The 13,162-nt window shown below is 38.2% G+C and overlaps 1 protein-coding gene across 7 annotated transcripts in view; it reads right to left on the bottom strand.

Annotated features, from left to right (window-relative positions):
- The window catches only part of ECT2 (epithelial cell transforming 2), a 64,455-nt gene extending 54,031 nt beyond the window's left edge, over positions 1–10,424 (bottom strand). For 3 of the 7 annotated variants that reach the window (XR_003621992.2, XM_007197496.2, XM_028162687.2), the window contains exons 1-6: positions 10,278–10,424; positions 6,169–6,320; positions 5,460–5,539; positions 3,506–3,688; positions 1,590–1,679; positions 626–733 (exon numbers count right to left, since the gene is read on the bottom strand). Coding sequence is in view for 4 of the 7 variants with exons in the window: in XM_007197496.2 (XP_007197558.1) it covers positions 626–733; positions 1,590–1,679; positions 3,506–3,688; positions 5,460–5,539; positions 6,169–6,298 (591 nt within the window). In the remaining 3 variants the exon portion in view is untranslated. Of the gene's footprint in view, positions 1–625; positions 734–1,589; positions 1,680–3,505; positions 3,689–5,253; positions 5,347–5,459; positions 5,540–6,168; positions 6,321–10,277 lie in introns of all 7 variants that reach the window. The other 4 variants (XR_003621991.2, XM_007197495.2, XR_009008232.1 and 1 more) reach the window with 3 other exon arrangements.
- Positions 10,425–13,162: the final 2,738 nt, after the last annotated feature.

Genomic DNA, 13,162 nt, shown 5'->3' with positions numbered 1-13,162 from the left:
AGCAGTAAGAGTAAGAGAAAATTTCTGATTAAGTCACTAAAACCTTAGATATGAATTGTAAGTATACCTCCCAGGAATTCAACAACACCCTAAAATTACCATTTGCTACATAAATACACTGATGGAGGGTGGGAACAAAGTGATAAACTCTTCCTAACATATTCAAGTGCAATCTTAAGCTAAGACTTTAATCCCAATAAAAGTATTTTCTCCTGTTCTTTTATAATTTTCACAAGTTAAATCTTGGAACCATTTTATAAGAACAAAGTTCTGCTCTTAGATAAGAGAGAAATATCTGCCCTCATCACCTTCTGACCTCCTTATTCACCACTGCTCATAGTAATCTTTGCTAATATTATTCATCTGCCTAAACTGTTATCCACCTACCAACCTCCACAATCCCAATCATCTTTCAAGACCTAACTCAAGCTCCACTGCCTCACTTCAAACCTCAGGGGCCACACTCCTGTGATTTAAAATTTTTACTAAATGTGCATATAGCAAAAATTGAATTTCTGATCCTCAATAAATTATGGGGGAAATAGACAGGATAAGAGCACTATTATTAAATCCATCCTCAAACAGTGCTATATTGAAATACACAAAAATACCAAAGTTTACATACCCTGAATTTTTCTCCTTGTGTACAATTTGCCACCAAATGTGTAACTTTTGAATTAAAGTCTTTTCGAATAACTCCACCCATGTGATGAACCAATGTCACCAATCTGACCTCAAAAGAAAATGTAAATGTTGACTTTATGATTAATTTGAACAAAATTTTAAACTATGTTTATAATTCATTTAGCATTTACTGAATACTTTCTATTTATAAGGTACATATGAGAATTTTTATAAAGATAAATTTTATGTCAAAAAAATTAAAGGTTCATTTGCCTTATTGGCACAGGCAAAATTATACAGAGATAAGCTAGTAAAGACGATCACACAAAACTAAGTTAATTAACAACTGGCTTTCACACAAGTAAAAAAGCAAATATATTACTTTTTGGAGGGGGGTGAAGTAGAAAAGAATAGCTTTATTGCTTTGCCAAGCAAAGGGGGACACATCGGGCTCATGCCTGGAAAAACTGTGTGTCCCCAGTACATTATTTTTTTAAAACCAGGTTGCCATCACACCAAGATTCCTCTCACAAAATTAGAGTAATACCCCATTAGCTCCAACATAAAAAATTTTATGGATCAAAGAAAGAAGTTTCTATGAATTCTCTAGAGCAATGAGAATGCTTTAAGGCTGGACCTGCATAACAAAAACTCGCAATGTGTAAACAAAAACTTCAAATAATGCGGCTGATGTGATACTTAACAAAAAGACAGTTTAAACAGATTAGATAGTCATGAAATTTTTCTAATTCACATACCAGCTATCCTAGACAAAATATGTGTTTCTTTACAAGGCTCTTCAGAGTTACTTCTTCACAAAGTTTAAGACCTAGTATATTCATAGTAATTTCTCCTTCAATATTTTAAAAATAAAACCATGATATAACTACCAAAAAAAAAAGCTAATTTAAATTTATTTTGCTAGAAAAAAATATTCTTTGAATAGAATGTTTTAAAATACTTACTAGTTCTTCTTTCTTCCTGAATCCAGTAAAACATAGTACTAGATTCATCATGCTTGTACAATAGAGTGGGCGACATGAAAATGGCAAAGGCTGAAGGATACAACAATTTTAAATCTGTGAGCTTCTTTACAGTAAAAATAGAACACATCTTTCTCAAGCTAAATATATTTCCCTCTCTTGCCAATTAACTTTCCCAATCCAAAGATATACTTGCATCTTTCAATATGCAACAAATAGCAAAAAACCAGTTTCACAATAAAAATTTCCCATGATTCCCATATCGTATTCGATACACATCATCTAAACACACTTTACTACTGGCAAATAAAACATAAATATTCATACCCAAACCTTTATTTCCAAAATGTACTTTGACACATATGAAGTATTATAAGGAAAGATTTCCATACACTACTGTAAGTGCTTCAAATTAAAGTTAAAAGAGGTCAAAAATATTTTCTAATAAATACTAATAATACATATACTTGAACCAAATATGATTCCAATTTATGAGCTAAAAAATGGAGATAGTAAATAATTTAACAAATGGGGGGCTTCCCTGGTGGTGCAGTGGTTAAGAATCTGCCTGCCAATGCAGGGGACATGGGTTCTAGCCCTGGTCTGGGAAGATCCCACATGCCGCGGAGCAACTAAGCCCGTGAGCCACAACTACTGAGCCTGCGCGTCTGGAGCCTGTGCTCCGCAACGGGAGAGGCCGTGACAGTGAGAGGCCCGCGCACCGCGATGAAGAGTGGCCCCCGCTTGCCGCAACTAGAGAAAGCCCTCACACAGAAAAGAAGACCCAACATAGCCGAAAATAAATAAATAAATTTAAAAAAAAAGGAAAAAACTCAACTATAAAAAAATAATAATAATAATTTAACAAATGGTTTTATCTATCTATACATGAAAGAGAATGGTTAAAAAAATATATATAATTCCCACTATTATGCAGGAATGTTCTTTTCCATAATTTTGGCCTTTAAAAAGTTTATGTGGTTTCTGAAAGCAACACTTCTGAATCAAAACAGAATTAAAGATTATCATGTGCTCATTACTAGTATCTATAACAAAAGAAGCACAAAGACCCAAGCAATTTAAAGTTAAGGCAAACTTAAGAATGCCAAAACAGAGCAATAATAAACAAAGAACAGGTATTAATTCTACTGCAACTCTTGCACTGAAATGCTGTTTAAAAACAAAAAGCTAAAGTAGGACTTCCCTGGTGGCGCAGTGGTTAAGAATCTGCCTGCCAACGCAGGGGACATGGGTTCAAGCCCTGGTCCGGGAAGATCCCACATGCCGCAAAGCAACTAAGCCCGTGCACCACAACTACTGAGCCTGCACTCTAGAGCTGGCGAGCCACAACTACTGAGCCCATGTGCCACAACTACTGAAGCCCGCGCGCCTAGAGCCTGTGCTCCGCAACGAGAAGCCACCACAATGAGAAGCCCACGTGCCGCAATGAAGAGTAGCCCCCGCTCACCGCAAATAGAAACAGCCTGCATGCAGCAACGAAGACCCAACACAGCCATGAATGAATGAATGAATGAATGAATGAATAAATAAATAAATAAATAGCTAAAGTAATTTCCCTAATTTTAAATCATGCAGAAACTGATAAAAATGGAACTGTGGTACCTGTTCTGTGTGGAGGAAAATTAAAGTTTATGTATATGTACACATCTTTAGAACTCAAGTTTAAGCAAACTACTACTTCCCAAGATACTGCAGGTATTGAGACTAAATATATGTAAATAATATTGTTTAGAATTAAAGGACTATATTAGAGTAGCCACTACTATTCCTAACCTAAATATTCATATTCTCAACAATTAATGAAATTTTTCTGCATAAAAATTCTTTAATAAAAATTTAACCTTGAGAAGTTATAATAAGCATATATTCTTTCTTACCTCTCCTTTTTGTGCACAGTTTAATACAACTGGTGGTCCAATAACTCTACAGTCAGTCTTGTATAACTCATTAAAGACAGAATCCTGGAAGTCCGTGACTATGAATACATTTTCAAATTCTGGAGAATCCAAACTTTTAAGTTCTTCAACTGATTCCATCTTTACAAATGGCACTTTAATTTCCTTGATTTTTTTCATGGAGTTATTAGAAACAAAATTTATATATTACAAAAGTAATTCATGTGTCTCTCTAAATAAGACCTAAAAATCAATTCAATATCAACATTTTTATTTTTATATTTGTAGAAGTTGTGAATCATACAATAAGCATTATACTTAATAGTTAACAGTCATATGTCATATTTCTTTACTTATGTTTTTATATAAACATATCTCAATCCATATTAAGATCTCAAATTTTGAAGATTATTATAAAGGCATAAGTTTCTGACATGACTTGGTAGTCATTATAAAACATCTAGTATGCATATAAAGATGATGAATTTTTTAAGTACACGTATTTTGATAGTAAGATGCATTAGAAAGATATCAACTATTGCTCTTTATTCTGATCAAGAAAATGATGCCATGCATATAGTTCTTCCTGCACAAGTTGTTTTCAGAAAAACAGACAAAAATACTATGACATGCAACATCTACAAAAAGGATGTAGTTAACTTAATCATTTCAGTATACACAAGGGAAGTAAGAGAAAGATATGAAATATGTAGGCAGTTGCAGCATGGCAAACACAGGATATAAAAAGGCAAGTTAGTGTTTAACACTTTATACTGTAGATCTATGAAAAAGAATGAAGATATTTCGGTATCTATGACTCCCGTTTTTAAAGAACAGAACCATTTAAAAGAAAATTCAAATGGGTCAGTAAATTATTTGGGATTTATTTGCTAGGCTAATGTGAAGGGCTGAATTGTGTATATCCAAAACTCATGCTGAAGTCCTAACACCCTATACCTCAGAATGTGACTATCTGGCGATATGGTCTTTCAACATGTAATTAAGGTTAAATGAAGTCATAAGGGTGGATCCTAGTCAGATTGGATTAGTGGTGGATTGGTGTCCTTATAAGAGGAGGAAATTTGGACACACAAAAGAGATAGCAGAGATGTGCATGCACAGAAGGCTGTGTGAAGATATATCAAGAACGTGGCAGCCATCTACAAGCCAAGCAGAGGCCTCAAGGGAAATCAAACCTGCTGACACCTTGATCTTGGACTTTTAGCCTCCAGGAAAGTGAGAAAATAAATTTCTGTTGTTTAAGTTGCCCAGTCTGTGGTATTTTGTCATGGAGGCCCTCACAATCTAGTATAACTGGTATAGAGAGTTAGATATATTTCACATGCTGAGGTAAATTCCCTGATGACTGTCAATTATTGTGATTTGTAATTCTGGAAATAAAGCAAGAATTTAGAATAAATATAAAATTATTGAGAAAAAAGAAGCTAAAGAGTTTAAAGTGTCATCTTCATAAATACATAAATGGAATGCCATTTAAATCTAACAGTGCCAAATTACTTTATAAGGATTTCATTATTTATGAAACATTGTATTTTTGGGTTTCAGAAACACCCAAATTTTAAAATAAATGGAATAGTTTCTATGAATCTAGCTTCAGAGTGCTGAGAGTATAACTTGTGCCTAATTTAGCTCCAATCACCGTAAGTGGACTCTACGAATACAATCAAAGGAAGTGCAGCATGCCACATGCAATGAAATGCTTGACCTACCATATTAACAATACTTTTTATTAATTTTTCATCCGATTTTCCAGGACAACTTTCTTTTATCTTTATAACAGGGACTTCCATTATTTTAATAGTCTGTGGAAAAGAGACTTAAGTATGAGATTAAGAAAACTATAAATTTATTTATACACGGATGGAAGAAAAATAGTTAAAAAAAAAAAACAAAACTAAAAACTAAATTCCCATACCTTTAAGGCTTTTGTAAGTTCTTCTTGTTTTCCAGCTTCTTGAACCAGTATTACTCTTGTTTCAATCTGAGGCATTTCTTCTATTAGAATTAAAAATGTTTAAGTAAAATATTTTTATTCACTAACATCAAAATCAGTAGTTCCTAACCCCTTTTTTGGCTGTATCTGGAATGTTTTCCATGTTTGAGATCATAACATTCCCTGAAATTAAAATGACTTAATCCCCAGCTTATTTTAAAACTTTGATCATGTATCATTTTAGAAGAAGAGAAACATATTGTATTGTAGCAAAGTATTCAAACATCAGCACTCCTCCTAACCAAAGAAAGCATTCGCCCACTTGCACAGTCATCCTCTTCAACAGCACATGCAACTTTAGGAAAGATCCATTTATACAGTGAGAAGGAAAGAAGTGGCTCTTCTCCTGACCAGTCATAACTGACTATATTCTAGCTAACAATGTTGCAGCTAGATTGCCCTCACTTACAGAAAAAGCAATATCCAACAAGATGCTTTCACCTTCAAAGTTGGGAAGCATTTATCCAAACAATAATAAAATATCTAGTGTAAAGAGTTTCTGTTAACAAATTTTTACTGAATACCTGTACCTAGCTTAACAGTATTACACTTAAATCATAAAAAAGTCACTAGTCAGTAAGTTTAGGATTAAAATAGTGATTTGATATTTTAAAGCAGATAACATGTTTACCTTCAACATATGAAGTAGATCCAATAAATAAGTTTTCCTTAGAAGTTTCGGTAACTTTAGAATCAAAAATGGAAGAGTCTGCCAAGCTTGTACTCCCAGTAGTGGGTGTTAATGCACTATTTTCAGCCATTATTTGTACTCTTCTGCAATGGCTGAAAAAAACAAAATTTGAATAAAATTACATGAAACAATTACTGGGCAAAGACAAGCGTTATACCTAGAACTTATAAAAAGTATCATTACCCTTTTTTTTTTTAATACTGAACCAAACAAAGTCACTCAACTTCTCTGAGCCTCAGTTTGCTCTTCTGTAAAATAAAGATACTAATAATTGGGCTTCCCTGGTGGCTCAGTGGTTGAGAATCTGCCTGCCAATGCAGGGAACATGGGTTCGAGCCCTGGTCTGGGAAGATCCCACATGCCGCGGAGCAACTAGGCCCGTGAGCCACAACTACTGAGCCTGCGCGTCTGGAGCCTGTGTTCCGCAACAAGAGAGGCCGCGACAGTGAGAGGCCTGCACACCGCGATGAAGAGTGGCCCCCACTTGCCGCAACTAGAGAAAGCCCTCGCACAGAAACGAAGACCCAACACAGCCATAAATAAATAAATAAATAAATAAAAGGGCTTCCCTGGTGGCGCAGTGTTTGAGAATATGCCTGCCAATGCAGGGGACACGGGTTCGAGCCCTGGTCTGGGAAGATCCCACATGCCGCAGAGCAGCTGGGCCCGTGAGCCACGGCTACTGAGCCTGGTGAGCCACGGCTACTGAGCCTGCGCGTCTGGAGCCTGTGCTCCGCAACAAGAGAGGCCACAATAGTGAGAGGCCCGCGCACCGCGATGAGGAGTGGCCCCCGCTTGCCGCAACTGGACAAAGCCCTCGCACAGAAACGAAGACCCAACACAGCCAAAAATAAATAAATAAATAAATAAATAATAAAAATAAATAAAACTATAAAAATACTTGTGGAGGTGGTGGATATGCTTTTAAAAAATAAATAAATAAATAAATAAATAAATAAATAAAAGATACTAATAACTGACTCATAGGGATACAGTAAAAGTAACAATGTACCAAAAGTACTCAGATATTACCTGACAGTCAAAAAGTACTCAGAAGGTACTCACAAATACTATGCTACCTCCCCACTCCATACCTTTGCCCTCAACCAAACTATTTCTCTTCCTGTATTCATTTATAATACCATCATCCCCCAAATAATCCCAGTCAAAAACACGATCCAGCCATACTCTTTCATCTGCCTCATTCGCCCTGCCCCAAAGCATCTCTGTATCTCTGGGACCCAGCCCCCCTTTTTGTGGCCAATGCCACAGTGGCCATTTGGTCAAATACAACAGTTCCAAACAACTTTATCACCAGTTTCTTCAGAGGTCACTTTCCACATGGTTTTCAGGGTATGCTCCTAAAAACAAATGTGACTATATTATTTCGCTACTTAGAACTTCCATGAGCACTGCTCTCTATACGATCAAGTTCAAATTCACCATCCACTTTACACTTTAGTCCTAGCCTACCTATTTAGCCTCATCTCCTGTATTTCCCCCAGTCCACATCGACTGTATGCTCCAGCCACAAAGCATTTCCCAGCATTTTTCAAATACAGATCACAATTTACTCCACACCTACTTGTATTTAATAGTGCTCAATTCTCCACCTATCATGTCTTTCAACCCCTGACCCACCACTCTTGACTTATCCTCTGTAGATTTCTCCAAACCTCTCATGTATAACTGGACTGCTCCCTTACCTGTATTTTTATATTACTTTACAAATGTCTAAAAGATTTCACAAGACAATTAACACGTGTCAGTAAGACTCTGGACTATGAAAGAAAATCTTTGTTTGTTTTTAAATTTCCAGGACTTAAAAAGAGTTGAAAAGTTAAGCAAGCAGGGAATAAAGAAAAAGTTGAATAGATCTTCATCAATTTAAATTGGGGTTTTTACATAAGTTTATTATCTTGAAGTAAATTTCCAGAATATTGGGCAAATATAAAGAGGAAGCCCAATCTTATCTGGAGGTCTATGCCTGATCTAATTTACCCTTTCCTACTTTTTCGGAATAATAAAATATACAAATAACTTCCACCAGATTTTTAGCAAAGTAATAGTTTCAGGTATCATTAGCATCATTTCGGCATGGTGATGTCAAATAGTGTGAATATGTACACACTAATAACAACAGACCTAAGCCCAATTATTAGGTGCACACTTCAAAGACAAGCAACTCAGCTTCCTGTCTCAGCTCTGCACTTAGTAGGGTAAGCCTCAGCTTCCACATCAGGAAAAGAAATAATAGTACAACTCAAATCCAACTGTGATAAAAACTGAATAGATGATGTCTCTAAATGAGTGATGATTATTCATTCTCATACATACTCAAAATGTGGACGTTTCTCATTGTCTTACCAAACATCCACGGCAATCATTATTCTAAGGCTCTCCAAAGGAGTGCTCCAATAGTTGTTAATAAGAGCCTTTATTTAGAATCAATGATAAATTCTATCCAGCCCTTATTTTTTTGTTAAGTCTCACACTTAAATGTTCCCAGTGAAAAAGAAAGGCTCTATCTAAACAGGTTTTCATTTAAAGTCCCCTTAAAAGAATGTTAAAAAGAAAAACCAAGAGATGAATTAACCTGCCTTAAGGAATGTAGGAGGAGGGATACTTTAATAAATCAAAAACACCATGAGTTCACATTTTTCACCTATGTCTCTCTGTTTAAAGACCATCAAAACAGGTAAGTGATTGGGACTTCCCTGGTGGTCCGGGGTCTAAGACTCTGCGCTCCCAATGCAGGGGGCCCAGGTTCGATCCCTGGTCAGGGAACTAGATCCCATATGCTGCACCTAAGAGTTCGCATGCCGCAACTAAAGATCCCACGTGGCCCCAACGAATATAATCTTTGCCACAACTAAGATCCCACGCAGCCAAAAAAAAGGTAGGTGATTAAAAATTAAAATTGACTGATGACACTGTATGTGATCAATTTATTGCCAAAACAGTTTTAAAATTTAGAAAATAGCTGCATGCTAAACTCATCACATATCAACAGTCTGATTACAAACTGAAATACACTAATCACTTTTTCACATTTATGTATTCTGTAAGCTTTTATAACAAACACAAAAGGATCAGTGTTCATAAACCCATACAGATTACTTCTCATCTGAGAACATACTCAAGGAGCTTCTAACTAAATACAACTCATGCCTTTTTTCATCACAAAGATAAATTTTGCCATTTAAATAAGTTTCCTTTCACTTATTTTTTTAGGCAATCATCTTTCAGGGTGGAGGAGCTAAATGCCTTCCTGGATATGTTAGTGGTGTTACAATAACATTGTTAACGTTACATAACACTGTGACTAACAATATTTATTTAACGCTTAATATGCGGCATTATTCTAAACCTTTAGACATTGTTCTAAACCTTTTACTTGTATTCATTTAATCTTTGCAACAATCCTAAGAGGCAGGTACTATTATCACACTCCTCTTACAGGTAAAGAAACCTAGAGCGGAGAGATTAATTCCCCCCAGGTCACAGTGTTAGTGGCAAAACAAGGGTTCAAATCCGGTCTGATTCCAGAGGCTGCGCTTTTACCCATTAAGCCATACCCATCTGTACGCGGGGTGGGGCGCCGGAACGAGCTGGCGTTTTACCTTAAATACTAAAAACTAAAGAGAAGACGCCAAGAAGAATCCAAGGGTGAAACCACTAAGTAATCTGAGATAAGCCCCCAAAGGGCGCAGTTGCCGGCCCCCAGAGCCGCAGAGCCCACTGCGGTTTGCCAAGACCCCCTTCCTGACAACTCCCCACTTTGCCCAGAAACTCTTTCGGAAGAAATATTCAACCAGGTGAGCAGTGACGACGCACAGCAGCCAGGCGGACCTCGGGCTCCCACTCCGCATCCCGGCCCCGCTGTTGGGAACGCGGCGGTGTGGTTCCCAGAGCCGGGAAGCCAAGGCTGGGAGCTCCGGAATTCGCGGTCACCGGGGCGGGGCCGTGGGACACAAGCAGAGCGGCCCACTGCTCCAGGGACGCTGGCCCACTCCCACCTCCGCCACCCGCACCCACAGAGCCCTCACCACTCTCAAAAGACGCCCTGGAACTTCCACCTTTTCAAGAACCGACCCTTCTCACTTTTACCGCCATTCCTCGCCGCCGGCGGCCTCAGCCAATTCAAAAAGTGACCCGCAGAGGGGCGGTGATTGGCCGCTGCTCTCCGCCCACCTCCCCGCAGGTGCCAACCGATTGGTTGTGCGTGTGTTTCAAATAAACCCAACGGCTCCGACGTCAGAACGTCCCGAATTTGTAGAGAAGTGCCCGGATGTGACCAGGAGGTGGTAGTAATGGCTCCTGGGCTTCTGTGGGAGGAGCAGGTGTGTCTGTGACTACCGCTTATTTACTCAGTAAACATCCCGTTTCCTAAGGAAAGTTTGAGTGGATTCTCCGTCCCCTCGGCTTTTTTCTTTTTTTTTTTTTCCCCGCCACAAAATCCTTGAAACGTAATCAGTGCCTTGACAGATGAATTTTTCCCCAGTGATTCCTGTGAGCTGTAAGATTTTTCTGCCTGAGCTTTAGGAATTTAAAGTTGGGTTAAGGGGTTTGGGGTTTGGTGGTTGTGTTGGCGCGGCGGGGCCCAGGACACGGGAACTCGGAGTCTCTCCAGATGGACTTCAAATCAGCAGCCTCTTATTTAAATCCTGACGTATGTAAAGCACTGTGCTCTGGTCTAGGGAATTTCACGGATGATTAGAATAAATTCTTAGGGTTTCTAAGCCTTTTTTTTTTTTTAATATAAGCTTGCATTTGAACAAATGTAAAAATACGTCACGAGATTCTAGACTCTCCTGTAGCCAAAGTAAATTGCTAGCTGCTGCACCCGCCCCTCCCCCCCTTCCCCGAGGTCTTTTGCTGCTTTCCTCTGAAGTCTAGCCAAGAATTTATCGGTTTTCCTATAATTACGATTGCTATCATGAAAATCTTTTATTTTCTTCGTTTTCTAAATATAATATCCTGTCACACAACCTCTTAAAAAGACGCCTCCCGAAGGTGAGTTTTGCATAGTTCCCACCTAATCGCTGGTTTAAATAAAGGAAGAAAGGAGAATCCGCTGCTGAAACCTTAAATTTCAACAAGAGGAGGAGAACTTGTACTTTGGAATGCAACACTTCTGAACGTCTCAAACAGGTCGTCAGGATTTGGAATTTTTCCTAACTTTGTCGGGCCACCTTAGAATGCCTGAAAAGTTTGTAATACATTCCACAAAATGAGTGAAGCAGTCTGGTAATTATTGGTTTCCCTGTTGATAATTGAAGAATATTTACAGTCTGCCCTTCATTTAATGCCATGATAACCGTTAGGGCGAAAGCAAAGAAAAACAGTAATTGAAATTTCACTTTGGAATGTGCTTGCGTACTTAAACTAGGGTGTGCCCAGCATTCCAAAAGGTCTCCTCACTGAAAATAAGTTAAGCTAGTGAAGAAAGCAACCTGTTTCCTCTGTGCCTTGCTCCGTTAGGCTTTGCACCCAAATCTATTGATTGCCTACACGGTATCACCATACAAATTGTATGCTAGCCTAACAAAAGCTATACTTGATTCCTTTTAAGGGTTATATGGCAGTTTGACTAGCAAATAAATGGGCAATACAGTCTTCTAACATCTCCTAACCATGTGACATCCTTTTCCATTTCCTAGGCAAGTAACCTCAAGCAAATAATTTAACCTCTCTATGCCTCAGTTTGAGTTTTTATAAAAGGGCATGATAGTACTTACCTCAGAGTATTGTTGTGAGGATTAAAAGTTAATACATGTAATTAAAACATATTCTAGCATATAATAAACATTCAGTAGATGTTAGCTGTTAATATTACTACGACTTTGCTGCTGCTACTATTACCACTACTGTTACCTCAGCCGAGGCCCTATACTTGCCTGATGGGACTGATGGTCCTCTACACCGCCTTCTCATCTCTGACCACAGGAGCATTGGCAGCAGTGTTTCTGTTCCCTTTGCCCCACCCATCCCCAGCCACAAATCCCGCCACCCTTCAGACCAAGTTTGGTGCAGCGAAGACCTCCATTGCATTCTTTTCCTACCAGAGAGAGGACAGTCCTTCTACACCAAACCTAATCTCTCTTCTCTTTTAAGGGAAAGCCTGCAATGCTCAAGATGTCTCCTCTTGTCTCGAAGATATGGCCTTCTTGCTGCTGCCCTTGGCCAGGCTTCTGTCCCCTTCCAAGGCAAGTCCCAGCCAAGAGTCTTTATGCTAAATGCAAGCCTCTTCCTTCAGGTGCCTTCACTGGAAATGTAGTTATTGAATTCATATGTCAAGGGGACAAAACTGTTTACAGTACAGGATAAATAGATAGATAAATCAAAATGAGAAGTTCCTTGAAAGAATAAACCATTTAAAAAATTCTTACGTGTCATTCACAACTCCTAACATGCTGAATGAACAGTTTTCAACAAAAAATACTAAAGGAATTGAACTAAAGTACTTAGTATATTAAAGTGCGTGACATATTTTCATCAAACAATACGATAATTTCTGAGGTGGGGAAATGAAATGTGGAAGATAGAACTACTGAGATTCTTCCTTTGGAGGATCAACTTCTCCACCTCCATCTCTGAATTGAGTGACACGCTGGACCATCTTTCCTGACTCTCATCTTAACATTTGTTCCTCTTCCAATTTATTCCCTCCTCTTTATTTATAGTTCCTTTCTTTCCTTACGCCCTCCCCTTTCCATCTCCATCTTCGTTTTCCATATGTACTCCTTCAGGGCAGCAGAGAATGGGGAGTTAGGAAAGTTAGTTTGGGGTTATGGAATATCTTTCTCCACCCTATACCCACCCGCATTCACAAGTATGCACACTGCCCATGCCATCACTCTTCAAATCAGAATGAAGAAGATTTCTCACACTTTTGTAGTTTGTTCTAATCTGCTAATAAGAATTAGTATAT

The sequence above is a fragment of the Balaenoptera acutorostrata genome, chromosome 4 (genome assembly GCF_949987535.1).
Source record: "Balaenoptera acutorostrata chromosome 4, mBalAcu1.1, whole genome shotgun sequence".
NCBI classification, from domain to species: Eukaryota; Metazoa; Chordata; class Mammalia; order Artiodactyla; family Balaenopteridae; genus Balaenoptera; species Balaenoptera acutorostrata.
Note: the sequence above shows the minus strand (reverse complement) of the source record. Positions and strands in the feature narration are given on the sequence as shown.